The sequence below is a fragment of the Anopheles stephensi genome, chromosome 3 (assembly GCF_013141755.1).
Source record: "Anopheles stephensi strain Indian chromosome 3, UCI_ANSTEP_V1.0, whole genome shotgun sequence".
Taxonomy (NCBI): Eukaryota; Metazoa; Arthropoda; class Insecta; order Diptera; family Culicidae; genus Anopheles; species Anopheles stephensi.
In genome coordinates, this window is record NC_050203.1 from 62,113,629 (window position 1) to 62,140,708 (window position 27,080).

A 27,080-nucleotide genomic window follows, 5' to 3' on the forward strand; every position below is an offset into this window, starting at 1 on the left:
AAGGGAGGGGGGGGGAGGAGAGGAAAATGCATTAGCCTAAAAAGCACGCAGAAAGAGCAACTCTTAACGCAGCGACCGGAACAAGTTGCACTGCTGAAAAAGCGGCTTGATATAACGGGTTAGAGTGAAGCAGTTAAGGTAGCGCAGAAAATGTGCAATCTGTTTCTGCACGTTACGGAATGATGATGCATCGCACACACGTTGATGACCCACACCCCGACGGAGGGCACAAGATAAAGTATGCGCGCAATTTAAAGTTCCGTTCCTAATTGGAATGTCTATTATTTGATGCGGGCATCTTCTTCGTGGCATTTGTTCTGAGTTGTATGGGATAATGTTGATGTTTCTTCGGGATGGATGCACAACAAATGAATGAATCCATTACTTAATAGGTACAATTTTTCTTACACTCAAAGAACAAGCTTCTACATTTAACAGCTTCAATACCAAAGGTATTTCTAATGAGCATTAAAAAAGACTCACGGTCATGACCATGGACGATAAGTGACTGTCTGCAAATGATGCACAATACTGATAAGCCTTTTTTCTATAGTTCAATTAATGCACAGCCCGAGCAGAAATCACATCACCGTAAGAGTTCATAGGAGAAAATGCAAATGCTGCGGGAAGGAGATGCATCTGACGTTGGCTGTGAGATTACTTTGAAGGGTGAACGGTCCTAGTTATATTTTTCTTCTATTAGCCCTTATCCCTATAACGGTACAACGTTACGATTGACACCTGAGACAGTGGGTGTAATCTCCCGCAGCATAGCTAACTGTAACACAGCATCTAGAGTAACTTTAACGATGAGTGAACAAAAAATTGCAACCTACATTCATTAAACCGGTACGATGCACTTTGTACGGCGACCTTCCAGCTTCAGTCACACAGGTACCACATAATCGTGCATCATGTTGGAACAAGTGGTGAACACGTGTTTTTTGTTTCTACGAATAAAGAGCAACGTCTGCTGGTGCAACGAAATGGTGGTACGGGAACAATATGGCTACCGGGTGTGCGCGAGCTTTCATTGCCAATTGTTAACGGTGGTTGATTCCCTTTACCGTCAATGGTTTATGTTACTTTCTGATATGTTAAGATGTGTGTTGTCAGCGTACCAAATATGGTAAAAAAACGAAACAACAGCTGCCAGTTTCCAGTGCGTTTAAGCAATGTGTTTCGGATCATGGATCCTTTTCAGAAACGCAGTTACCTACCATTAACGAAGATGAATACATCTTCCAGCCGGCAACAAAAGGTTGGATTTTCGTTTACAATGCATCGCGAGAAACGCATCGCCGCTAAAATTAGCTTGCAATGTGAAAAATTTCTGTTAAATATTTTAAAATCAGTTGGTCACTCCACACGGGTTAACGAATTCAAGTATTGTCTGATGCGCGGGAAAGATTAAGATGCGGCGACGTTTCGAAATTGCTGTATGCGAATGACAACACGGAGTTTCTGTGTTTTGGATGTGGAGACTCGTGGAAAAATGCACCCTTTTACGTCCCTATAATAGGCAGAAGGGTAAATGACCCAGAGCGAGACGCGTCCAGCTTGTTACCGCAGATTGTTCTCCTGCTCTCCATCAAGAAGGCCCCTTAACGTCACTTCGTAGCTCGCATGTACTGGACACGTCTGGCTTTGTCGGAAAACGAACCCACACATATTAGTGCCCAATTGAGGTCCAATTATTTCGGGAAAATTGAAGTCTTTCAAAGCACTGAACGGTTTGTTAGGTTGCTGGCGCGCTGAGCTTCTTCTACGACCATTGTACCAAAAGGGATAGATTTGATGCAATGGTAGTAAATGACTGTAGCTGATTTCGGCCGCTGTAGCAATTTTCTCTTATGCATGATGCGGTTCAAGATGCTTACATGACCTGACCTTCTCCCTTTCCACATCTTCTTTCTTTACTCGGTTTTGGCTTCAACTACTTCCGTTACATTTATTTTCTTGTACCATCATGGAATGGAGGCATTTTTGTGCAAAAATGTAGATATTTTACTGATTCGCAGCTGCACACACTCAAAACAGACACTGCCCAGGTATACACAGGCTCATGCGCACGCGAATGATGATAACGTTAGGTTGGAAAATGGGCAGCATTTTTCTCCCCATTTGCCTTTTTCGGTGGCCAACAACGTCCATCGCGCTGACAGCCTCCCAGTTTCATGTGATCGGGGCAATGCCGCGGAAAATTGATAGTTTTCACTTCACTTTTTATCTGTCCGTGATTGGGCACGTACCGTAGCAAAAGCGTTCCATAGATCACACGCAAAACAAAATTGTTCACTTTCGTCGTCGCTGTTTTGGTCAATCGAATGTTTTTCGTTTTCCCCCCCATTAGATCTTTCGTTGCAAATCGCGCACGCATAAATCGCATTGCTAGACATCGCGTCGCGTAGTAGCGCTGTTTAGTCTTGTCCGGCCGGAAATGCGGTGAAATGAGTTTAAAGAAAAGCGATCAATTATCAAACTATTTTTCACTATCGATGGAAAAAAACGGAAATTACATCGGAGTAAGGTAGGAAACAAAAAAACTGAGTCTGAGCAGCTCAAACTATTTATTCAAGCACCCGGTGCGCTGTGTGCGGAAAACCCTCCGCAAGGAAACACCACACGATGTTTAACAGTTTAATCATCCTACACCGTTCACAGGCGTTCATGGGGTGGAATTTTCACCACATTTTCTTCACACCTCGCGCTGGAGATTGTTACAGCATTGCAATCTTTTTGCGTCACCACTCCAAGAAACACACCAAAGGTAGTGTAGCAGCCCTCTGTTTTCCTCTAGTGAAGTAGAGAAATTATGTGTCCACACACAACTGTGACGAATATATGGGCACAATGCGTTTTTTCGCTATGTTTGTCTTTGGTAATTGATTGTTAAATGTTGATGTTTGCAACCTTATATTCTGTACGAGGTTGTTAGACAAATCACACGACAACGATGAAACGAATGGGTCGTCCATCTGAAAATGGCTTGGTGCTCGCGTCAAAAAGAGAGTTGAAATGAAGGAGAGGATTTGCCAAAAATGTGAGCATCGGATGCTGCGCAGAACTACGGTTGATAGGTGAAATGGAATAGGACTAGCCACAACACAGAGAAAAGGGTAATGTTTTTTCGTCTTATTTTTTTAATGGAAGTACTTTGTTTTGATTATGTAACTGTAATCATTTCTTGCAACACGTTTAGCGATTATATTTTAATTTTTATCCAACCAATGGTCTGGCAAATTAGTTTTTCCCCTTGAATGCAAGGATACCAAATTTATATGGAATTGCATACATAAATTAGAGTTCGAGAAACCAATCAACCAAATGTTTTGGTTCAAAAACTCTCCCCCAACTGTTGTAGGTTCTTATCTGTGTTTGTTTGTACCGTACATAGCATTGGATAATATAACAAACAACTGATTTTTGAGTTTTTGGCAACCTGCGACTTCCGCAAAGTTATTGAAAAATAGCGAAACAAAGCAAATTTTATAATTCCTCGGGTTAAAACATTGCGAAATAGTTCACACCAATACTACCACAAGCAAGGAACGACGGTGAATGAAAGCAATACATTTGTAAAGGAAGCAACACGGAAAAGCACATACACACACAGTGGCATACAGGCGGCACATGCGCAATAGATGGGCCACACCACAGTACGAATGATGATGAAGAAGCTTCAAGCAAGAATGCGCTAGGTGGTGATGTGATAATTGTTTGTGAACAAACTAAAGAAACAATTCTTTCCTCTAAAACCAAACAAGATTCGTTCGAGATGAAGGTGATAGAGCAGAGCGATGGCACGTGCTACACATAAACGAAACTCTAGACACACAGGACCGAGAACAGTGGGCTGAGGATTTCACAACATAAAAGCACCTGCATCTGCTTCTTTCCTTGCGCCTTCTTTTCCCTTTTGTGATGCAAAATTTGTGAAACTTCTTCCGTCGTGTTAAAACGATCGATATTTTCCTGGCTGACGGCGGAGGATGAACGCTACCCCGGAAACGCACGTACGCAACCAACTGTACGAGGGATTTTCCGAGATTTCCTCGTGCTAGCAAGCACGGCGGGGATATCACTTAAACTAACAGTTTGTATATGTGAAATACACCCTACACAATTTACGTGCTATTTTGACGTAGTATTCCGTTTACGGACGTGAAGTTTGAGTAAGAATACACACTGTTTATACGCAGTGTTGCACCACTTAATGTCACCAGCTTTTCAAACAATGAACAGTAGTTTCATATGTTGCTAGCACACTTCTTCTCAGTATTTTGGCACTTTTAGAGTAGAAGTTTAAGCAGCTTAATTCATCATTTGGAAATAAGTTACACTATTGCACACGACTACACAATCCTTTTCCGCGTTGTTTATCGTTTCTCGCAGCGATATCCGTCCTCACGCAAGAAACGTCAAACAGTGACTGACTTCTCGCTCGGTGCTAGGGCTGCCTCCTTCGCATGTCCTGGCCGATACTCATTCTACATCCGCAGCATTGCCAACAGCTGACTCAACTGGCACGAAGTGTGTTACTATCGATTGCTCGGTGGAGGTCATTTTAGGATAAAGAGATATCAGCACAGGGCACGCTCACGCGAACTCTTAGAAATTAATTATTTTATAAGACATTTTCTTATAAATGTGTTAAATATTTAGAAATATTATGTTTGTTTTAATCTTTAAGAAAAACAGTTAAGCTTTTCTATAACTTTGATCTTATTGGCTTGACTTTCTTTAAACCAGCCATATATATAAAAAATACGGTTACATGACACGCATCAGCGGATTAGCATTACTTTAAAGACACTGCTGCGGAACTTCTGTTTCTCTTTTTCGAATTTTCTTTTTCCATTGTACCATCCTCTACATGTCAATTGTCACAGTCGTTTCTACGGATTCGATGCGTTTGTTTAGTTTAAAATGCGTACCTTTCCACTGACGACGGTTGCAGTGCCGAGAAAAGAAAATATAAGCCATCGAGAAGCAGCAATAATTGTTCCGTTTGTTTGGCTACATACATACATCGCGGAGGGGGGGCTTAACACCGGTTTTCACTGAAATTGGTTTCAAACCGGCGGGACACATCGGTAATGCTACGACACAAATTTCTTCGTTCGAGTAAATTGAAAATCGAACAGTTTACAGCATACAGAAAGAAAACATAAGAAGAGAATGTGGCGCAGTTTTCTCCAAGGAACAAAGCTAATAATGCATAAAACTAGCTTTAAAATTAGTCAATCGGAAACGGCGGCTACTCCTCACAACACATTATAGCATCAGTTGTGGTACCCATGCAGGGAGAGAGAACGGTGCGGCGGCTTAACGTAACCCCGATGGCAAGATGACAGTTCGACAATGGAAGAGACTCATGTTGAGAAGATTATTGCAGACGGATGGACAAAAATATCATATTAATTGTTTATCCGTTGTTGATGAACGTTTACGTAAAATTGATTTTCATGCAACACATTTCATTACACACCGTGTTCCGAACATGAATACTAATGCGATGATGCATAACGGTGTTGGGAACGATCGATGAAAATGGAATCGGTTAAATATTGCAGAGGATGTTCTGCTCAACAGTGGCTTCAATTCGACCAATCTTCGTCATGCATTAGAAAATGGTAAGCTGTTCACACAAACAGTAAATAAATAAAATAAAAAAAATCAATTAACTTTCTGACACATACGTTGCATTACAGCTTCTTCAGGTGTAAAGTGTCAATGACTTCGGTCCATCGTCCGGTATACAATTGGATCACTTTACGAGCGATCATTACCACACAATTAAAGCGCTGTCGTGAGACAATTTGTTTTTATTTTCCTTTCAAGTGAAAGAAAAAGCTGTAAATTCAACACAAACTGCCATCATAAACAATACAAAAGCACTGCGGAAAGATGAGCGTTGGATATAGCCTGGACTTGGTCTCATAAAACTACCTTTCCGGCCCTTTGATTTTTTGGGAGGGCATTAAGCAACGCAAGAACAATGTTGATTTTTGAGCTGAAGAAGCGAAATGAACAGTCAAAAAGGAGTTTACACATCAAGACAGCGAAGAAAGGGTTTTTTGTTTTTTTTTTGTTGTGCTAAACGAGGAAGTTGTTTTTGTTTATTGCAGTCTTTCAGAACAGAACATGTGAATGGAGTAAAAGCTCAAGCTTTGATTTCGGTGGGGATGTTAACCCGCCAGTACACAAAAATTCGCTACTCTGTGTGCACGGTTCTCACGTAATTCATGGTGATGAACGTGAACCTCGAGAATATGCTGAACACAATTGTGCAAATAAATTTGCCTCAAGAAAAGCATGGATGATTCGTTCCTTGTACCTCCGCCGCAAATGAAGCAGATTCGTCATGGGAGTGTGTTTATTGCAACCACATATTAGTTCCATTGAGAATTGTGTTTTTGTTTTAATTTGCGGATATTAACATCTAGAAATGGTGAAAAACTGTTATTTACTATTCATGATTTTTTCAATCGAGAATTCAACAAAAAATCTGTTCATAACGAACTAAGAATATCCGTTTTTGTGGATTTAGTTCTGCAAGAGTTCTGCATAAAGAACATATGAACAAAATAGAACGAAAGAGACCCCAAAGAGAGTTTTTGGTTTCCAACATACTTGGCTAGTTGACCACACGATCACGTCGTCCTTCACTTCGCTTTGATCATTAAAAATAAATGTTCAATTTCCTGTTCACACGACTCGCGAGAAAACGTACGCCGCTGCAGCAGCACTACGACTTTTCAAGGGAAGCAAGAAAATTGGAACCAATGAAAACATACTAAACCGCAACGTTAATGCGAAAACGAGCTGTGAAAAGTTTGTTTAACCCCCGGTGGGGAGGCGAAGGAAAAAGTGGAGCGAAAATAATAACGTATGTGAAGTTAAAAAAATCGAATAGAAAGAAAGGAAAACCGAAATACATTTACTCCCCTCGGGTACGACGATTCGGATAACTTCACCAGAGTGTGCAAAACCCACCCAATTTGATTTAGCTCCGGTACCTGCGTACCACTACTTCCGTTTGCCATAAACATGACCCCTCCCGCCCAAAAAAACACGCCGCCTGACCGTTGATCTTCCCGTGAGAAAGTGGTCCGTACACATTTTACGCAATGAGAACAATTGCCATATAACATAATCAAGCTGCAGCATGACAATCCGTGCGCATGGTCGTGGAGCCTAATCATAGAGTCACGTCTAGAGGCGGTGGTTGTTTGGATGGTTTTTCGCAATGCGCCGCAGAATGTTTAATGTCTTGGCATGCAATTTTTCTCTGCGGTTCGATACACTTCGACATCCGAAAGCCCGTTCGGATGTCTATGGTCACCCGGGAAATTAAAACGAATCGCGGAGGTCGTCTGTCCGCAAGAAAGGCGCTTGCCATTGGGCTCTCTATTGCAATCTTTTAATCCCGTGAAAATCGTACCGACGACACAGCAGCACAGCACAGTTCGTGATCGCACGATCGCTTCACTTCCTTCCTTTGCCGGCGACTGGGCAGCTGAACGCATTCCGACGGTCTCTCCACAGGCAAACGGCTAAAGATAAAGGCAAAACATAGTGATAAACATATTTTACAGCACATCCAGTGCAATGCTTTCGCGAAGAATTCATTGCACGCGCACAGCGAAAGTGAACTTATTATGGCGACCTGTGGCAGGCGCGCGGCGTTTACGTCCGTTGTCACGACGGAGGAGATGACGATGACCGCGAGGTTAAAATTGTGTCTCTTTTGAACAGTGTGTTTTCCTTCTTTTTGCGAAGGTTTCACACATAACGAACGAAGGTCTAGTTTGCTCTAAAACAACGGCACCTAGTACTTTTTCTAATTTTTCGGGGCGTTGCCCAAAAGGTGTGCCCTTCTATTTTCCACGCTTCGAAAATGAACCATAAGCGAAAGCAGCCACCTTTCGTTATCGTTGTGTATCGAATGGGAAAGTACTTGCTTTCTGGTGGAAACAGGCCAGAACGTTGCATGGATATGTGTTGCGGAGGAGACGGACGGAAGGGATGTTCAATTTTAGTCACAGCTTACAGCGGAAATTAGGAAAACAAGCTTGGAAATGGAAAAGACTTGTGATAGCGATTGTAGACTTAAAGTTGGCAAACACCAAAGAAGGAAATGAATGAAATTGCAAGCGAAATACTTTTATCAGTATAGACGAACTGACGAACTGGTGATGTACAGATAACCTTCCAAGATGGCTTAGGATAATAAGACCAGTCTTAAGTTAAAACTCTGTCGGCCAAATTTGAAGTTAAATATACAAACAAATCATACCAAGCGATACCATGCATTAAGCAAGCATTAGTAACGCACATTGATGCAAGAATAAGCTACAACTCTGCTCAAAACTGCATCTCATTATTTTACGTAACATGTGTGAGAGGAAAAACTTAAACCATTTCTTCAATCGATTCCAATTGGCATACACAGATACGCGGTACAAGAGATACAACATTGTTAATGGTGCGATAGGAAATTGGAGCACTTTTCCCAAGCCAGCATCATCTTGTTTGCATGTTGGCCTGGCAAAATAAAGTCGTTGCAGCGCGTACGGCGCGTACCACCCGGTAGTACGGACGCATTAATGTCTTCACCTCGCAAGAATGCCCGTGCCGATCGGAGAGAAGGCATAATAAATTTCGCGATCACGGGAAGGTGTCCGTTATTATTTTCTTTACCTTGTTTTGCTATACTTTTTTTACAATTCCGTTCACACGCTGCCAATAGGGGGCCCCCTCCCGTCTCTGCTGCCATGATCTTTCTCTTCCATTGGCGCGTAATGTGTTGTACAACAACATTGTTCAGCAATTTATTTCGCGCTTTGAGAGCGAAAACACATATACCCCGCGCTTGTGGGTGCACACACACACAAACATACGAAATGAACACTTTCAAACAATTGTCGGCGCGAAGGAGAAGCAAAGGCTGGATGCAAATCAAACTGACCATTGTGCTAAGCTTCATCTACTTATAGGTGGGGGAGGATAGGTTTTGATTCGTTTTTTTCCTTTTCTTTTTTTCACCCATCTCTACTCGAGCAGCTAGTATGCAGATCACCCAGCGCACCCGCAGTTGCTACCATCGGTGCGGGAGTTAGGAGTTAGGATTGTTTAAGAAAACGAAAAAAAACACAGTAAGACAAAAACATTGTTCACTCGTTAAAGGGCTAAACTAGTTTTATTCCCATGAAGAGAAGAAACGGGCAATCCAATACGGAGTGGACTCAAGTTAAAGAAATTGATGGGAAAAGTTGATCAGCAGTCCGATGGTGCCTCTCGGTTTGACGCCTACGCACTTCCGCGTGAAAATGTTTTTTTCGCCTTTTTTTAAACACAATTATGCTTGCTTCTTTATAGGCAAGCTGCCGAATGCTTGTTAAAGGAAAGTGTGATCGTAGCGATCAAAACAGTCGAAGAAATATTACGCGCTTCTGTTGGGTGCACAGGGACAGAGGGAGTTCTCCTGAGGGTGAAATATTTCGTTTTATTCCTATGCTAAGAAATAAATAGCACGCAAAGCCGTTGGTAGGCAGTCACGCTAACTATGTTGTCTAGCCGCTACTAGTAAGTGTCTTTACTTGCTTTGCGAGTTTATAGTAATTGCTAACACAGGAAGACATTAATTCAGCTGTCCTCGGGGAAATCGCTGATCACGATTTTTCCCCGAAAGGGGCTATCGTCGAGTCAAAATGTCACCAGATGCTGAAGAAACCGAAGAATGATGATTTATTGTGTGCGTGTAATCCCTGACTGTACGCTTGAAAAGGTTTCATCTTCTGCAAGCAATATTAATTGAATCGTTATCGAATATGATTAGTTGCTCCTACTGTACCATCCCATGTACAGGAAGAAAAACCTTCACTACCGACCATGCGAAAAATGGTGGGTGGAAGCAATGTCACCACCGTTTGCGCTTGTGTGATTAATTTAACTTTCCTCCTGTGCATAGCTTAACGCCAACGCGCGCAATCGGCGATGGTAGGCTTTTGATTTCGAATCCTGTGCTACCTCCTCCCCTGATTTGTTCCACCAGTGAGTGTGGCCAAAAGCCTTCGAGCAAAATAAACTACTGGAAAGAAAGTACTTTTCCTTTGCAGGCAACGAAAGGGCCAATGGAAAAACAGTTTCTTGCAATTATTTTCCGAGTGGAAGCTATAATCTTTCATCCGCCATTCTAAACATATCATTACATTGTTGTAGGTGTTTGATTTCGAGGTTTGTCTGATTGTGCTCCCTTGAGTTAAGATTGTAAAAGGCGCAATTGTTTTTCAACACTTCACAGCCTTTCTCAGATAGCTGTCTAATCTATTTATCATCGTTCATTGCTTTGATGAAATTTGAAATTATTAGATTTTCGTTGAGAATGCACACACTTTCCTGATGGTATGTGTTCGATACTTCGCACATGGAAGAAAATATTGATAAACATATCAATGCTCAGTAAAATATAACTATAAATAGCGATAGTCCAGAAACTGATGGCACAAAATAATTCCACGGAGAGAGAAATGTTATCACAATGAATGGGAAACCGCAAGCAATACGACCAAGGCGTTCTTGTTGAATAAAAAAGGGTTAACCGCAGTTACGGAAAACTATATTCAATGAGCACCATCCCCCCAAGGGTTGCCAAATAGGCACCGTTCTTAATAATCTGTGCCCACCTGTGCCCTGAGCAACTTTTGACCTGGTTTTTGTAAATGAAGGTTTCTAGGTTGCTTCCACAGCAGCGTATGACCGTTTCCCATGCTTGTAATGTACTCGATTAACCACTGCGGAAGATGACCTGTATGATCAGGGGAGGTTCGTGATATCTAGAGGTGTGGTAATGCGTCTACGACATTTGAGGTCATCGCTTTATCGCTCATTGAAGTCTAACGTTCCCAATGCATTTACACTGCAAGCTGAGTAAAGCTGGTTTAATGAATGTGTTTAAACATGAAAGTTTCGCGAAGTTCAACTGTAATAACATTTGTTATTAAGTATGTTCCTTACCATACTTCCAATAGAACGATAGCATGCTAGAAGAAGCAGTAGAAATATCAAGCAATAAAAGCTCAACAGTAACACATTCTTCATGTTGAAACCATTTCTCTACAGCTGTAAAAATATCTCCCGTCGACACCCGCTGCATCTCCCACAGGGAATGGTTGTCCTATAAATTTATCCACTAAACAAACTACTTCTTCACGCAATCCTTTCAACAACATATGCAATTTTCGTTGTACGACAAAACCGGTCCGTATTTTATTACATACTGGTTTTTCTTCCCAGCTTTAAAGCTGCTGCACCTTTCCATTTTTCCATTCTATATACAGCTTTAATGTTTTGATAAAGATGCATGTTGTGGATAATGTGCGCAATCGATCAAAAAGTCCCCATTTCACCACATCGCACACGACAAGCATTTCTTCTTCCGGCCGTTCCGGCTACAGGTTACTTATTTTGTCGGTAACTTGCGATGAAAATCTTCACGGTTGAAGACCTTGTGTGCATGTGTTCCTTACTTCAATCAATGGTATCCGAATGGGAACTGTTTGGGGTTGACGGGGTCCAATCGATTGATACGTCCCCATAGCCAGCTAGCCTAGTTTAGGACAAGTTTCCCATGGTAGCTGGGCCGGCAGAAGTTAACCAAGACTGGTTAGTCATAACTGCAAAGTTCAAGCGATTTTTCTATCCGCTTTTGGCCTATACCATATACCTGTGTTCACCACCCGAAGGCGATGGGGCAGCAGCCACCGCATCACACCACAGAACCCCGGGATAATTTTTCATGAATCATCATTGATCGATCGATTGCCCTTACCCTTGGATGGAGTGATCATGGCAATGGATTGACGGCTGGAATCGATCGATTCGATAAACCGTCCTGTAGCTGGCAAAAGCGAACCAGCGTACCTAACGTAAAAGATCATGGAGCATTTGTCCGTAGCTTGCATTGGCTAACTTTCTTATTTGCTATTGTAGCTTATGCTGTTGATCCTGCCAGAATTATGGTTTGTGTATCTATTGATAGAGAAAATTGAAATCAATTACTTTGTGAGACCTGTTAAAATGTGCATTATAAAAGGTAACCCTTGTTTAACTACGTACTGCGGAAAGCTGAAGCAAACCATAAAAGCATCAAATGAACAAACACGCGAGAAACGTATTCATTTGTGATTACTTTTAAAAAATATCACTAATGAAGAAACAAAAAGTTTACAAGAAAAAGCAGCAGCAGATATTGCAAAACAAAAATTTCTACTGTGATCGACAAGCAAATACCTTCATACATCATCCGCTCGCTGTCGTAGCCACCGCAAGCGGAATGATAGGATGTGGTCGGCTCGGCGTAGCGAAAAAATCCACTCCCACCCACCGATCCGGGCGTACATCCGGTGTGTGATTCAAACACCAGCTCATCGTCCTCAAAAAACTGTCCCGATGCGTCGGCATTTTCCTGTTGCTGTCGTTCATCGTTTTTAAGTTGTACGAAATCTATATCCTCTTCATCGTGTAGCTGTTGTTGGTGCTGGTTGTCGAATGAATCCAAATCATTGTCATCCGAGCGTCGTAAGTACAAATCCGGATCACGCTTGTAGGATGTGGAGCAATGTGGCAATGCTGACCGATGCCCTGTAGAATCACTTGGCACATGTTCCTGGTCGAAGGAGGCGGGCGTTTCGAGCTCGATCGTACTTCGTTCGAGCGTTTCAATGTTCTTTGAAATCCCAAAGTTGGCTTTCGTTTTCGTGACGATACCTTGATTCAGGAGCTGTGCTAGTTCCAGATTCAACGGTGTACCGCACGCATCATCCTCTTCATCGCTGGCATTTGTTCCGAAACGTCTGCGATAGGGATGACCGCTAACACCGTTAGCAAACTGTCCATTCCTTTGACCACTGGCACTTTCTTCGCGAATATCCTCGTACTCGAACACTTCGAAATCGGACGGAGTCGAGGAAGATTTATCCAGTTCGTCATCCTGTCCTCCACCACTTTTGGGTGAAAGATCATCTTCGTTCATGTCGAATTCGTTTATCCCGTTCAAATCCTTAAACCAAATCGTACCTTTTCCCAACGGTTCGAACAGCAAGACGTGTACACATTACACCCCGCGCATTATCACTTTCCTTCCCAATGTGTTGCTGTTGTTGGATTGCTATCATTTCACATGTTGTTGATTACAGCTTCCTTCCAATTCATTGTAGCTTCGTGTTTACCATCATGTGTTAGATCTCTGCTGTTGTACGCCTCAATTTCTCATAAATATTTAAATTTCTTCATCGACGCCACCAGACCACCACGGGGAGGGTTGCTCTCTTTCTACTAAAGGCACTTTGTAAACGTTCACCTGAGTTATATCAAAAAACCACTCGTGCAATAAATGATACCCTTGGAAGAAGAAAGAGATGGAAAGAAAGATTCGATCGATGAAACTAACACTTTCGGTCAATTCCGATAACGCGACCGAACGTTTTTCAGAGCCTCGGCGGAAAACATCGAGTCATCGTGAGGTTCACGCAGATTTGATCAAACTTTTGCATACATCTTCGACTGCGTGCGGTGTTGTTACACGTCTATTGTACGCGTTCGTACCCGATTTGGAGGCGGAATCTGCTAACAATTACTTCAATAGCAGTGTGTAATTACTCAATATAATTTCTCTCCCCGGATCAAAACATCATCACAATGGTGTTAGACGAGAATCGCTATGACTTATTACCTCGTAACGCGTGCCAATCTCGAGGGACTATAAAACGGGGCGCAGGAGAGTGAAAATGAAAGAAGGTGGGCATTTAATTTTCACACGTGTACACATATGCAGGTCCCATTGGTTGCCAGGTGATGAAAACCCTTGAGCGAAATTTGCTCGAGTTTTGTGGAAATGAAAGAAAATGCGCGCACGTGCGTTGTTGAAGTGCGCACGCTATCAATGTATTATGATCCATTCTTTCTGATTCGACTGGAATTTCATGTACGGGGAACAACAATTCATCGAGTGGAATGGTTGATAATTTATCTGCTTTGTGGGTAGCCGAGCTGGGGGGGAAGCATTATTCAAATGAGCAGTGTACAAAGGGTGTGAAAAGCACATAAATCAAACTATCATAAAACAATTACTGTGGCAGAAAATGAAGAAATTATTCAACTGAAGACAAAGGAGACAAACCAAAGAGTGGAGATAAACCAAACAAAAGCACAACGAAAAGTCGATTAAAATAAGCGTCTTTATTACGTTGTTTAACCATCATCATCAGCAGCAGCATTGATATAACAAGTGAATAGGGGATCAAACAACTGAATTGAAGTTATTCCGAAGAAATGAGTTTTAAGACATCATCCTAAAGCACTAGTGAGTGACAATTGAAGCTTAATGCTAAATTTAAGCTTTAGTACTATGAATTTTCGCTTATTGAATAACGCCATTAAAAGCAATTGAATTGAACTTTAAATTCATGCTGGACTATGAATGTTAAAGACAAAGTGTTACTTTGTTTTATTGAAGTAGATGAATCTGATATCTCAGTTCATGGATTGAATTGTTATTTGTTAATCGATTAACACTTGACCGTCAACGCAAGAGTAATAAATATCTTACGAAACATCCCAATAAATATATTACGAACAAAGGGCAATCACGTTAGTCCGTCATTCGGTTCAATAAATCCAACAAAATAATTGAGAATCTTCCTATCTGACACCAGAATCCCTTTAAACCTGCTTAGTAACCCTTAAGTTGTTACTGCGGACTTAAATATACTCATCGAAACGCCGTCGGTACTCAACTGGTTATGAAGTAATCCATGTTACTGATTGGTTGGAACACTTTAGCCCGTCCCAGGGCTATGCCCACTTCCTCCATTTTGCTCAGGCTCATCGTTGCATTAGATCTATAAGGTTTCTTTGTCAGCAGCGACACACGCACAAAACTGCACAAATCGTAATGCTTCAATTCAACATCTCACTTGAGCGACAAAAACTACACTGACGAACCATTATTGCACACAAAACTTGAAAGCATAGCAGTGATTTGCCAATTCCAATATTCACTGTTTTTTTTTGTCAGAATTTTACGGTCACAATTATTTCGTAAAATGTGTTTCACTGACCACACTAACTTTCATGAAACGTATACACAACGTTAATCAATTTTTGTTTCTGTTTAAAACAATGCAAGAGAAGACCAAACAACACAAGAATCTGTCACGTAAACAATGTAAATTATCCAATCCAACTTTTCACCAACACCGGTTGTTGTGACGCACTGGACTGATGCAAACGAACTGAGAAGCCGGTGGCGCCGTTAATGTGACCAAAGCCTTCGCTACAAGCGCCTTCATCTCGACTGTGATGTAGAAGAGCTAGCCGCCAATGCCGCACACTAGGCCCAAGAGAAGCCCAAGAAAAACAAGGCTTTCGTGTTGTGTTGTGCGTTGGTTGGTTTGTGGCCACGATGGAAACGATTACTATCTTCTCTCCAACGAGAGCGAATGTTGGCCGGGAGAGATCAAAACATTTCCCAGTGGGAAAATCAAAACAAATAGAAATGCATCCACTGCAGCACCAATCGAGAGAAAGAGAGCTGGAGCTGGAGAGTGGGTAATAGAGAGAAAGCATCCAACATAGCAAATGCGTTTCGCGGGGAGAAGCACCATTTCAGGTGAGCTTGAAGAAAAGTTGATCGAAAGAAAACAAGAGCAGTTAATAAAACAGCTCTCAGAGAATCTGAAATGCACAACCCAAAGTGATGCAGTTGTTACCGGTGAAATTATGCATCACAATACAGTGTTGCCAGACAACACAAAGTATACGAGCGAAAACTAACAGTGTCCAGTATTATTGATATGCATCATACTTTACGCTAACCGATGCTTGAAGGACTTTTTCGTAAAAGGAAAAGTGTGTTCGTCCAAATATTTGAAAAGTGTGTGTAATATCATTAACTTATTTCAATTAAATACAAACACTGCTTCATGTACTAAACTTCTTTCTGCTCCACTCACGGTTAAGTTATTCACTGTTCCAAACAAATAATTAATGTCAAAAAAGTGCAAAGAACATTTCTCAGACGAATAACTTTAAACCGTCATCCAAGATAAGATTGTGCTGCCACATTTTGGGTTTAAGGGTTGATAAACTACACTGATAAGATTTGATTTTCTACACTTTTACGTTAAATCGTGCACTCAATTTGGAACACTTTCTTTAATCTCCTCGGTTTAATACTGTATCGTAAAACTGCTAAGGCTAATACTTCTTTATCAAACAATGCTTGACGCATGTTTCGCATTGCAAGATATTATGATTTAAAAATGTATTAAAAAAGCTCATAATCGTTGACTCTCTTCATCTACTTATGCTTCATTTGACAAAGAGAGAAAGAAGTAAAAATTAAAATTCGCAGTCGGAAGCAATTCCTTCGCCAATCAGTGAGTGAAGAAACAAAGTGTCTAATACCCAAAATGGCAAGCGACAACTCGCGGCTGAAAATGAAAACTAACACTGGCGCGGAATTACCCACGGGGAAAGTAATTATTTTCTTCTCATCTGAATCAACGATAAAAGCGCAACACGAGTTGAGTTTGTGGGCCATTGTGCTGTTTGTCAAACTTTTCCCCAACCCAGTGCAGCTGCAGTTGCTGTGTAACTGGGGAAGGTCATCATTTTTTTAAAGGGAGCTTCAGTGACAGGCCAGTTAGGTGAAGACAGTTTATGGGAGCACCTCATCTCCTTCTGCTCTCTCTCTCTCTCTTTCATTATACCTGCAATGCTTTCTGTAAGCTAAGTTCACCGGAAAACGCAATAAATAACATGTGACACACTGAAAAACGGATAAATGAGTTGCGAGCCGGTAGGAGCGCTTTGATGTTAGAGGTTTGACGAATTATGCATTTAGGAAGTAAAGACGTATGTATAACGATATAATTGAAATGCAAGCGGCCACTTGAATCATTTCGGAGACATCAGTAGCATCGAATCTCGAGGGATAGAAAGAGTTAATATTCTATTTTTGTCTCTATTACCGAAGTACACGACTCGGATAGGATTTTTTTTTCGCTATAGTATGCTTTGCAAGAGAAAAATAAAGGCCATAATATTATCCTTCTATATATATCTTAATATTATTGCCATAATATTAGCACCATTAACAAACTAACAACACTTTCTCAAGGCTCGCGGCACCAGGCATACGAACCAATCCAAGCAGCAAACTATTGATAACAACGTGCTGTTGATTGAGGCAACAATTTGTTTAATGATCAATTATAATTTGATCGTCAGTTTTCTGCCATAGGAAAAAAGAAATACAATTTCTCCAATCATTCACAAATGGACAAATCTCACTCTACCAAACAAGTATGTATGATAACGATCGAAAGGACAATAAACAAAAAGATTTAAAAAAATTAAGTTATGTTTACAAAACATGAAGTTATGGTTTCTTCTTTGCATAAAGCAGAACGATTGGGCGATAGAGCTACATTTTTATTTCAACTACCTACTCAGTTGCATTATCTTCCACCTCAACCATTGCTCACTAACATTCGAATGATTTCAAATGGTTAATACGAATGTATGCAAAGCAAAACTATTTTCCGTTTCACTTTTCATTTCGCATTGTTGATCTGAATATTTCATCACTAATCGGAAAATCGTGATTAGCTAAAACCGGCGCCGGAAAGCATTAGAAGGTGAGGAAAAGAAACGGGGGCCAGGTTAAACATCAAACGTTTTTCTGCAAACGGAACCTTCAACGAACCTGATTTGTCTGGTATTCGGTGTTGCAGCAATACAGTCAACCGTAGTCGTGACTACTTCTAGTTTGAAATATTTGACCACTTAATTGCATAATTATCCAGTACGGCGTTGCATTTTGCTTTTCGGCTTATCCGCCACAAACATCCTCAACTTTGAATATACACACGCCATTTACGCAGAAAAGATTGTGCCAAGATTCGATTGGGGCGAGGTCAGTTTCAACTTGTATTATACTAATACTACTCCTACTAACCCCGTTTTGTTTCCTTTCTTGCAAAATTTGCCCATCGGCCAGCGGAAGCAGGTTCCGAAGCATCTACACCACCCTAATTAGCCACATAGTATTATCCAGCAGCGCGACCTGATGCCTACGCCTAAATTCAGCTTCCGCTTGACGGGTTTTCATTATTGGCCGTGGGGCAAGAGTCTTTAAGACGCACAAGACGCTTTATTGCAGTCGATGAGCACGTTTGACACGAATCAATCATGCGCCATTTGTTATCCTCCGGCGTGGATGAAGCGAAGAAGCGACAGAGATTAAGCTCAAGAAGGGGACGAACATAGGTTATTTCATCACGAGGGGAGTTTGCTAATAGATGATCTTTGTGGTGCTCTTGTTGCGCTCTGACTGCCGTCGGATGAGTTTATGGTCATTGCAAATTAATCGACACGTCAAACCGAATTATATCAGGTGAGAGGTGAACAACATTCAAAATTGAAAGTGAAAGTGCTTCTTACATCATTTGGCAACTGGAAAGCAGCGGGACAGGTGCATAGACCGTGGTGGTGATGGTTTAATTTTACATTGATCGATATTTGCCATTTATTGCTCTTTGTTCATTCATGTCCATCACATGCGTAACCTATCTAACGATCCATTCAAAGCATTTTTATTCCAGGAGAAGAGATTTCTGCATGTATTGCTACTATGTCCCGGTTTAGATAAAATATCCCAAATAGACGCATTCCTTTACTGTTCCGATTAGAAAATCAATATCAACCGGAAACAGGGAGAACCCTTACCTGCTTTAATCGAAGGGTATCTTTATTCGCTGCGCTTGCACCACTGCCAAACTAGCCTGCCTGATACCTCTTGGAACGAGTTTGAAGGAAAGGAAATAAAATGGCACCCGACCTAGTTTACTTTCCGGTTTGACCTAACACCGTTTCTGGTGACGCAGGTGAATGTTTTGCATCCATTTCATAAAGGTGAAATTAATTTACAGTTTCCTGCCATTTCTGGCACTATGCTTAAGCAAAACGGTAGCTGAAATTGAAGGCAGATGTGAAGCATATAATTTCATTTGTGTATTTGATTCACTTTGAAAAATACGTTTGCATCTTATCAGAGAGCCGGTGCAAACTGCAACCGTAGCTTAGCCAGAACAAGTTAAATTTTAACAAGTTAAATAAATTAATCACACTGTTAATATTGATATTCCTTATCAACCAAAATGCATGACTTTGGTAATGGTTGAAGTTCATCGCTTAACATTTCGTCTCATGGGGCTTAGGGATGAGAGCCCAAATCATCATAATACATAGAAAGTCAGTTCTCAATGTCAGACATGTCTCACGAATGAGATGATCACAGATTGATATCAGCGGTCCTCAGTCCACCGACTTGAACCGTTCGGATGGACTAAAGCATGATCGAGATCACGTAGACCCCGATTGTGTGTTCATCTCATGTTTTCTGGTTCACCGCTCCCGAATCGTACAAACTAGATAAGCGAGTATACACAGTAACGAAAATTCCCAAAACTCCACTCCAAAAACGTATCTAAACGAATCGCTACGTTAACTACCTCTACCCATTTGGAACAATTAGAACTATTTTGCAAATAATGACGGAAACTTTTCGCACACAAAACTAGCGCAAGTTACGGAGGGCCTACTGGTTGAGCAATTTTGTGGGGATCCGGGGCAAAGAGAGGTGTCAAAATTGTCATAACAATTTCGACTCTCGCCATTTCCAGCAAACCCAGGGGCGTGATGTTTTGACACATTTTGTCCATTCAAGACAAATGTATTTCTTGTTTCGAAAAAAAAAGGTTTCATCTTGGGAGTTATTGCGAGTGATTCCCCGGGGCTGGTTATCGCTTATCTTTTAATCGTTCGTCCACTCGGAAGGGTTGCCTTGCGAAATAGTTTAAAGGCTACAATCTCCTACAATAAACAAGTCGTCAGAAAATGTGGTTCGTAACATTTTGGAGCTGGTTTTATTACTTTAAGGGTGTGCAATTTACCCTTGGATGGATGGATGGAAATCATGGATGAACGATCAACGTAAGATGACGTTTGACTAAATGGAGATGTGTTAGATATTAGCTTTCTGCTAGGGTTGTACCATGCTCTAGATTTCAGAGCTTAGCTATATCACATATTTGAAGAAAAACCTTTAATTTGTTCTTTCTGAAATAGTTTAGGATCCTATCTCCTTAGGCTCTTGCGTTGATTTAATTTATCCTCTTTCTCGAAGAGAAATTTCCTTTGTCTCGTTTATCAGCAATTTTTATCTATCAACTGACTCAAACAAAAAAGCAGTCAGTTATTCATCAGGGGATAAAACTTGTCCGAAACTTGTCTCGCCGTTAAAGAGAGCTTCTTGAATCGCACGAACAATGGGCTAGTTTCTTTCCCAGCAGGTGTGATGAGACGTGATATGGATGGTGAAGGCGCTCGCATAAATGAGCGATTTTGCCTGACCGCCAACGCATCTCGGGATGGGATGGAGATCACCAACAACAGTAGCTTATATTTGTTTTCTGTTCGTCCGCGTCCTCCGCCGCGGTTTGTCACACCGTGCCTAATGAAACCGTCGATTAATTGCGCGTGCGCCCGGTAAGTGTCAGGTTGACGATGATCGTGGGTGCGAAAATTGTGACCCCGTCCAATTAATTCTCCATCTTCTCCAAATCTCGTTTCCTTGGGTGAATATTTCCATATAATGAGACTATTTCATCCCATGTACCTTGGTGGAATAGTTTGTGGGGGATGGTCTTGGCCGGACCGTGTAGCGCAGGTGTTTCAATTAACCTCCAAAAAGCATGAGCCCTTCCTTCGCATGCTGCGGACAAACTTTCGCCTTCTATAGGTGGCATCAGAGCAAACATAGTGCGTCTTATTCGTTTGCCCTTTCAGTTCTGTTTTTTAAATGGCCACCAGAGAAAGCAGGTTAAAGGTAGAGTCACATCTATCTTATCGCCACAACTTAGCCGATCTTCATTTTGAGTAACTGTCAAGATGAATTACTCTTTTGGCGGATTACATGCGCATTTCTTTGGATCTGATGAAATGTATCTTTCTTTTTTAATTTTGTATTGCAATGCTTTAACAATAGTTCAAAGTTAAATTAAACGACGGTAATTTGGTTATTGAAACTTGGTTGTACAATACTGTGCTTAAAGTAGAAGTTGTCAATTTTATAATAAATAAACACTCACATTAACTGCTTATGCTCCGTTACCTCCATACAAGGTGTTCGTATAGATTAGTCAAAACAAATTAAAATGTTTCATTCCAATGATTGTCTCCCATTCAAAGTGATGTAATATGTTTTACATAAATATCTCATCGATTTGTTTTTTTCTCTTTCAAATAAAGGATTGTCAATCCTATATCGTTGAACAAAACCCAATTTTTATGTTACATGTCTTTTCCCTTCCAATGACTTAATTTAAATCACCACGCTTCCCCGATTGCAATTCGATTCCAAATGCATTAATCAACAGACAACATCAAAATGAACATTGGCCTGCTTTTGCAAAAAATGGGCAAACGCTTGGGAGAAATTAAAAGCATCGAAAGTGAAATGAATCGATCGAAAGATCAGGTTCCCATTCCGTTTCGGACACGCCACCGCATCGCAGCATAAGCTCCCCACTCGCCAGGCCGACCCAAAACTATGTCCGTTGCCCCAAGAGCATAGCAAACGTTCTTTTCTTTCTTTTAAAATGGTCTCCCATAGGAATGACTGCAAATGTGGCATACCACTTTCACCAAGAGAGCGCGCATAAAGTTTCCATTTTTTTCCTCAAAGCTTCACTTTCAATGACATGTAGCCAATAATATCAAGCGTTGCACGTGACACATGAGGTAAGTTTCAGCAAAGGCAAAAAAAGAACGTTCGATCACGAAGCAACACAAAAATCCTTTGCGACAGAGATTGTTCCTTTTATTGCGTTTTCACGATCGCCATCTATATATCCTGACGATTCCATTCATTACACAATGATCGTCATCTTTCTCCTCGTGGTTTGGCTGTTATTATTATGTGGACCAGTTCTGTCGTAGGGATGCTGTCACCGGAGTGTTGTGGAATGGCAAGACGGACTGACCACTGGTGGGGCGGAGGTATAACAAGTCTCATTTCGATTTACCATTTTATCTCCCGCAGGGATTTTCTTCCGATGCGACTGAAAGCATTTCTTGCCTTTTAGTTCCTACGCATGGTTTTTGATTTATCGTAAAATGAAGCACTCAAGGCAGCAATTTTTTTTTAAGGAAAGGTGAAAACGAAGAAAAGAATGAAAGCTAATATCGGAGCAAAGGGTAAGACATGACAAATGAAAACTTACAATACGCACTTTTTCGCACATAGAGAGCATCATTTCACCAAAGCATTGAACAAACATGCTTGTTTGGTTCCAACTTTCATATCTTTTATTAATTACAATCAGATGAAGTACCGTCCCAAAGGAGCGTTTTTATGAAAGAAAAGCAGCCAGCGTGACTGTAAATGATACGCACATTGCAATTGCATTAATGGCATTTTAAACTGAATCGGTGTCGTAGGTTCAGCAGAAACCATAAACATTAAAACCAAAAACTACCGTTTGAAATTCACTTTTGTTTCTTTGATAGCTGGTATAAAAAAGTAGGATTATCATAGTATCATACTGAAGGCAGGTAAATTTATCGCACCGTAAAGCGTTCCAATAAAACACGACACCAACCGATATGGATCGTATTTCGTGCTAGTAAGAGAGTAAACTGTCCTCGTCTAAGCGTAAAACGACAAACCATTTCATACCAGTGTGAGCGTTTTACTAGCTCTAACCAACCGTTTATCCGGTACTGAGATTACATTTCAAGCTGCAATTCCTTCTGTTTATCTATCCTACCCGTTCCGAGCTTGCTGCACTATCGGAAATGCACACAGCGTGCTGTTAAATGGGGATGAAATCCACCAACAACCTCTCGTGTCTGAGCACGATTACAAATAAATAATTGTAGGATATTTCTGTTTAGTGTAAACAAACAAGCTAAAAGATGTGATGGAGGAATTAAGATAAAATAGCTCTGCGCCGATGCTACCACTACACGAGCCTGCGAAAGTGTGTTTAAAAGCCATTTCGCTCATCATGTGGCGCACGTCACGAGGGCTGCACCAGCCAAATGACGCGACGATCGTAATCACATGACTGACAGACAGCGTCAGAGAGACCTTGAAATATGTACAGAGAAACTGATGGCAATTTTTGCATTAATGTGTGTTTCTTCTGTTGAAAACAGCTCGAAAGAACTATACTATTGTTAATTTTTCGGTTCAAAGCTACCATAGAGCTTAGAGAGAGGCATCCAACAAAAAAGGAGTCGATGACATAATTGTTGCATTGGTTTGGGGCCGCCGCTTGGAGTGCATCACTATGAGCAACAGCGAAACCATCGTTTCGTGATGTGGTGCCTACGGCTTACTCATCCATGCAAGTGTGTATGCGGGGGGCGTCTTGGGTGGTTTTATTCGCGCAGTACCTTCAGTAACCGACTTTGGTAGTGGTGATACATCGATGCGTCTGCGTTGTGTTTGTAGTGTAAGATGCGAAGTGGAGGAATTGATTTTTTGGTTCACGAAATTTGTGCACGGAACCATGAAACCTGACGTTCACAACACTCGTCGTCATGGCCATCCAAAACCTCCTTCCATCCGTAATTTAGAGCAGCAGCAGCAGCTTCAGTGGCGGTACCTACTAGTACTTTCGATCAATCCGATCCTATTAAAGTGAAATTTGGCGCCGAGATGCCATTAAATAAAGAAATCACGCGTCCTACGCGGAATTTGCGCGGTGGGCAATGATTTATCTAGGCTGCAAAGATTTTTATAGCCTAATGCGGAGTTAGAAAATTAAAGTCAAATATTTCATACTATCTCTAATTCATCGTCCGCCAAATGAAGTCAGGCGATAGATGATTTTAGTGAGAAAGTTTATCCACAAGTGCTGATAAATATCAAACATGTACAGCTGCTGCTAATTATATAAAAGCGTAAATGAGCTGAAACGTCAACCGAACAGTGTCGCATATTATTTCCAACTGTAATCATCAGCTTTGGACAATCGTTCTGGTTGGGTTAGAAATTATCCCATTCTCGAACTCGTTACATAACAAGGTGGCCAAATCGTCGGTCTGTCTGTTCCTTTGGTTGAGCCGCTAAAAATCCGGCTGTTCACTCGCAGCTCTGTTATTTATGGGTGTAGTGGTAATAACAATGTTTTCCTCCACTCAACCAACAACACCACGGCTGGGTGAGTTGGTGGACACGGTACTCGGTAACAAGCAAGCGGACCATTCTCCACACCAGTACGCAATCAGCGTGAAATTCACGGGCAGTTTTTGTTGGTCTAAGAAAAAACTGAGTTGTTTTTGCATGAGTGGTGGCTATTACCGCAAACCGTTTCTTCCCCTTGTTGAAAGATGGCATTAGTTCGTGTACCTTCTTTTTAACATGACCTATTCCTTGATTCGATCCATCATTTGCATTAAAATTTCATTAGCCCCAGTACCGTACTTTTCGCTGTGAAGCGAACAAGACAAAACGGGAAATCGATAGATTTGTTATTCCTCCGCACCAAGAGCTCTTTGCCCTGCTTGCTGTACCAGTTACTGCAGCAACTTGGGCAGAATCGATTCCACATTCCGGGCGACCTTCAACTTCCGCCGGCAGGAAGTGGAACAGGTCACTCACAGGATCCCCCTTCCCGTTTCGTGTTTCACGGTACTTATTGCAAGCGGTTGTACAACGCATTTGTGCTTGCTTGTTATCATGCGCTGCTGATGGATAAAACTAAAAAAAAATGATAATAACTTATCGTAGGGGCACATAAATGGGAGAGGAGGAAAATGATGAAACAATTTGTCGGGAAAACAACGCATGAAAATGCTACCTTCTTGCGAAATCGTCTGCGGTGAATGATGGTGGTGGTATAACGCACACTTATGTTTGAGCAACACGACGAACAACACGAACCATAGACGATGTAGATGAGAATTACGCCCAAAAACCACTACCGAAGGACACCCGTGTTGCTGCTGCTCTAGAGGCTGTTGCGCTAGCAAATCAAGCGTCGTTGCGGAGTCCTTTTTCGCTCTGGCGTTAGAGTCGGAAATGGAAGCGTATCCTTGTTGCTGGTTTACGCAAGGAAGTTTAACGCATCTGGACTATCGGAGCTTGATCGAGTGTTGACTTCATCGGTGTGCTACGGGGCAGCACCGAATACGTAATTCGACATTGCTATTTTTTCCTTCCAGACGAATCGCACAGACACGGTTCATTCTCTCAATTGATAGAGATGATTAATATCATCAAATGCAAACTTCACATGCAAACACGCTCGCACACCATACCACACGCACGTTTCTCGACCCCTATTCTGAACAAGGAACGATCTTCACAGCAGAGGGGGTAACATTGAAAAGGCAAAGCATATTGCAGTAACACACACGGAATTTTACACACCACTTGTGAATGCGTCACTTTTGCTACTCAAGGCGTCACACTTTCAACGCGAAAAACTACGTATTAGCGATTGAAACCGTACCAAAACTACTACCGTACCATTTAATGTGGAATATCACGAATCATTGGCAGTAAAAACACACGAATTGGGAGACAAAATCACAAAGAAAACTTCACAAAATCACGGAACTCAACGTTGTGCACATCGAGTGTTATGAATGTTTACGAAGAACTCAATCCGCCTGTAAACGTGTGGCCCGAAGACTGACATTCGTAAGCCGAAGCAGTTTTCGAAGATGAGGTTCAATTTTTCGAACTAAAAACTGCTATAGAAAGTAAAACAAACTGTTCATGTAAGAGATAAAACTGAAGTTAAATCCAATTTTATTTCAAAACATGATGAAATGCCCACAACATATAAATTAAATTGATTTAATACTTATTTATGGATCACATTGAGCTTCAAGCGATTTCGTTTCGACACTAGCGCCCCCGAGCGGACTGTAGTGAAAGCTAGCATGTTTCGAAACACGAAACAAAAACCCGGCATTGCGCGCCCGGCTACTTATGCAATCCGTGAAGCATGAGCAACGGCACGGTATAGGTGTATTGACGGATACCTATCTATCAAAAAGAATTTAAAAATTATGTTTTTATTTTCCCTGTTTTTTTTTTATTTCAATAAAAAAGCAAACGACGACAATATCATAATTAACGCTTTTCAAATGATCTGCATCTAAAACAAGCGCTTGCCAAATTAAATTGTCATCTACAAAACATTATCCCAAAACACGCTAGCTCGGTCACGCTATTCACTGGAGAGCCTTAAACCACGAAAGAAAACCAAACAGGAGGAGAAATACATCTACTGAGCTATTCCGTGTAATCTGGTTTGTTAGTCAAATATTTTAATGGTGAAGAGCGTGTCAAAGAACTAATTCAATCTTTCTCACAAACAAAAAAGGTGGTAAATCAACACTACTTCGAACGCAATATAAAGGACAATTGTTTGGTTGAAGCCGCCAGGCTAAAACATAGTTCCAAGGCTAGCTTTACCTTGCGACAAAGGTTTCAAACCCTGAAATGGACCCACGATCGATGACATGGATTCTATTTTTAATGCTTCCTTAGCACGATATCACTCGCCCGAGCACAACAAAGGAACAATACGTTAAGGCTTATCACAATACGGAAGCTATTTTGTGCTGTGCAAAAAGAAAACAGCAATGCAAAACAAAAAGAAGAATCGAAATAGATCTAACAACGAATCATACTATTATATTTTCATCTAGGATAAACTGCTGCCTTCTATGAAGTCAAAAGTGTCTCAAGAGTTCAAACCGAATAAAAAATCCCCTGGCGAGTGCCATGGTGGCTGTGCTGCTGCTGCTGCTGCTGCTGTTGCTCCACACCGATTAATTATAAAAGCAAATGAAAATCCAATAAACAGTAAAACGCATTATCGGTTACCATTTCACGCGCAGTGTTCCGGCCACAACTTTGCATTTGTGCAAAAAAGATCATGTGAAAGTTATTCAAAGCGGCGATGCAATTTTTCGATCCATAA

The 27,080-nt window shown here is 41.3% G+C and overlaps 1 protein-coding gene across 13 annotated transcripts in view; it reads right to left on the reverse strand.

Annotated features, from left to right (window-relative positions):
• Positions 1–27,080, reverse strand: part of LOC118509319 (trafficking kinesin-binding protein milt) — an 81,974-nt gene that overhangs the window by 14,027 nt on the left and 40,867 nt on the right. Inside the window, exon 1 of one of the 13 annotated variants that reach the window (XM_036049781.1) lies at positions 25,613–25,746. The exons of 7 other annotated variants lie outside the window; for them this stretch is intronic. Coding sequence is in view for 2 of the 6 variants with exons in the window: in XM_036049772.1 (XP_035905665.1) it covers positions 12,298–13,039 (742 nt within the window). In the remaining 4 variants the exon portion in view is untranslated. Of the gene's footprint in view, positions 1–3,882; positions 4,418–12,297; positions 13,367–14,802; positions 15,289–24,941; positions 25,199–25,612; positions 25,747–27,080 lie in introns of those variants that run through there. 5 more of the 13 variants (XM_036049773.1, XM_036049783.1, XM_036049780.1 and 2 more) reach the window with 5 other exon arrangements.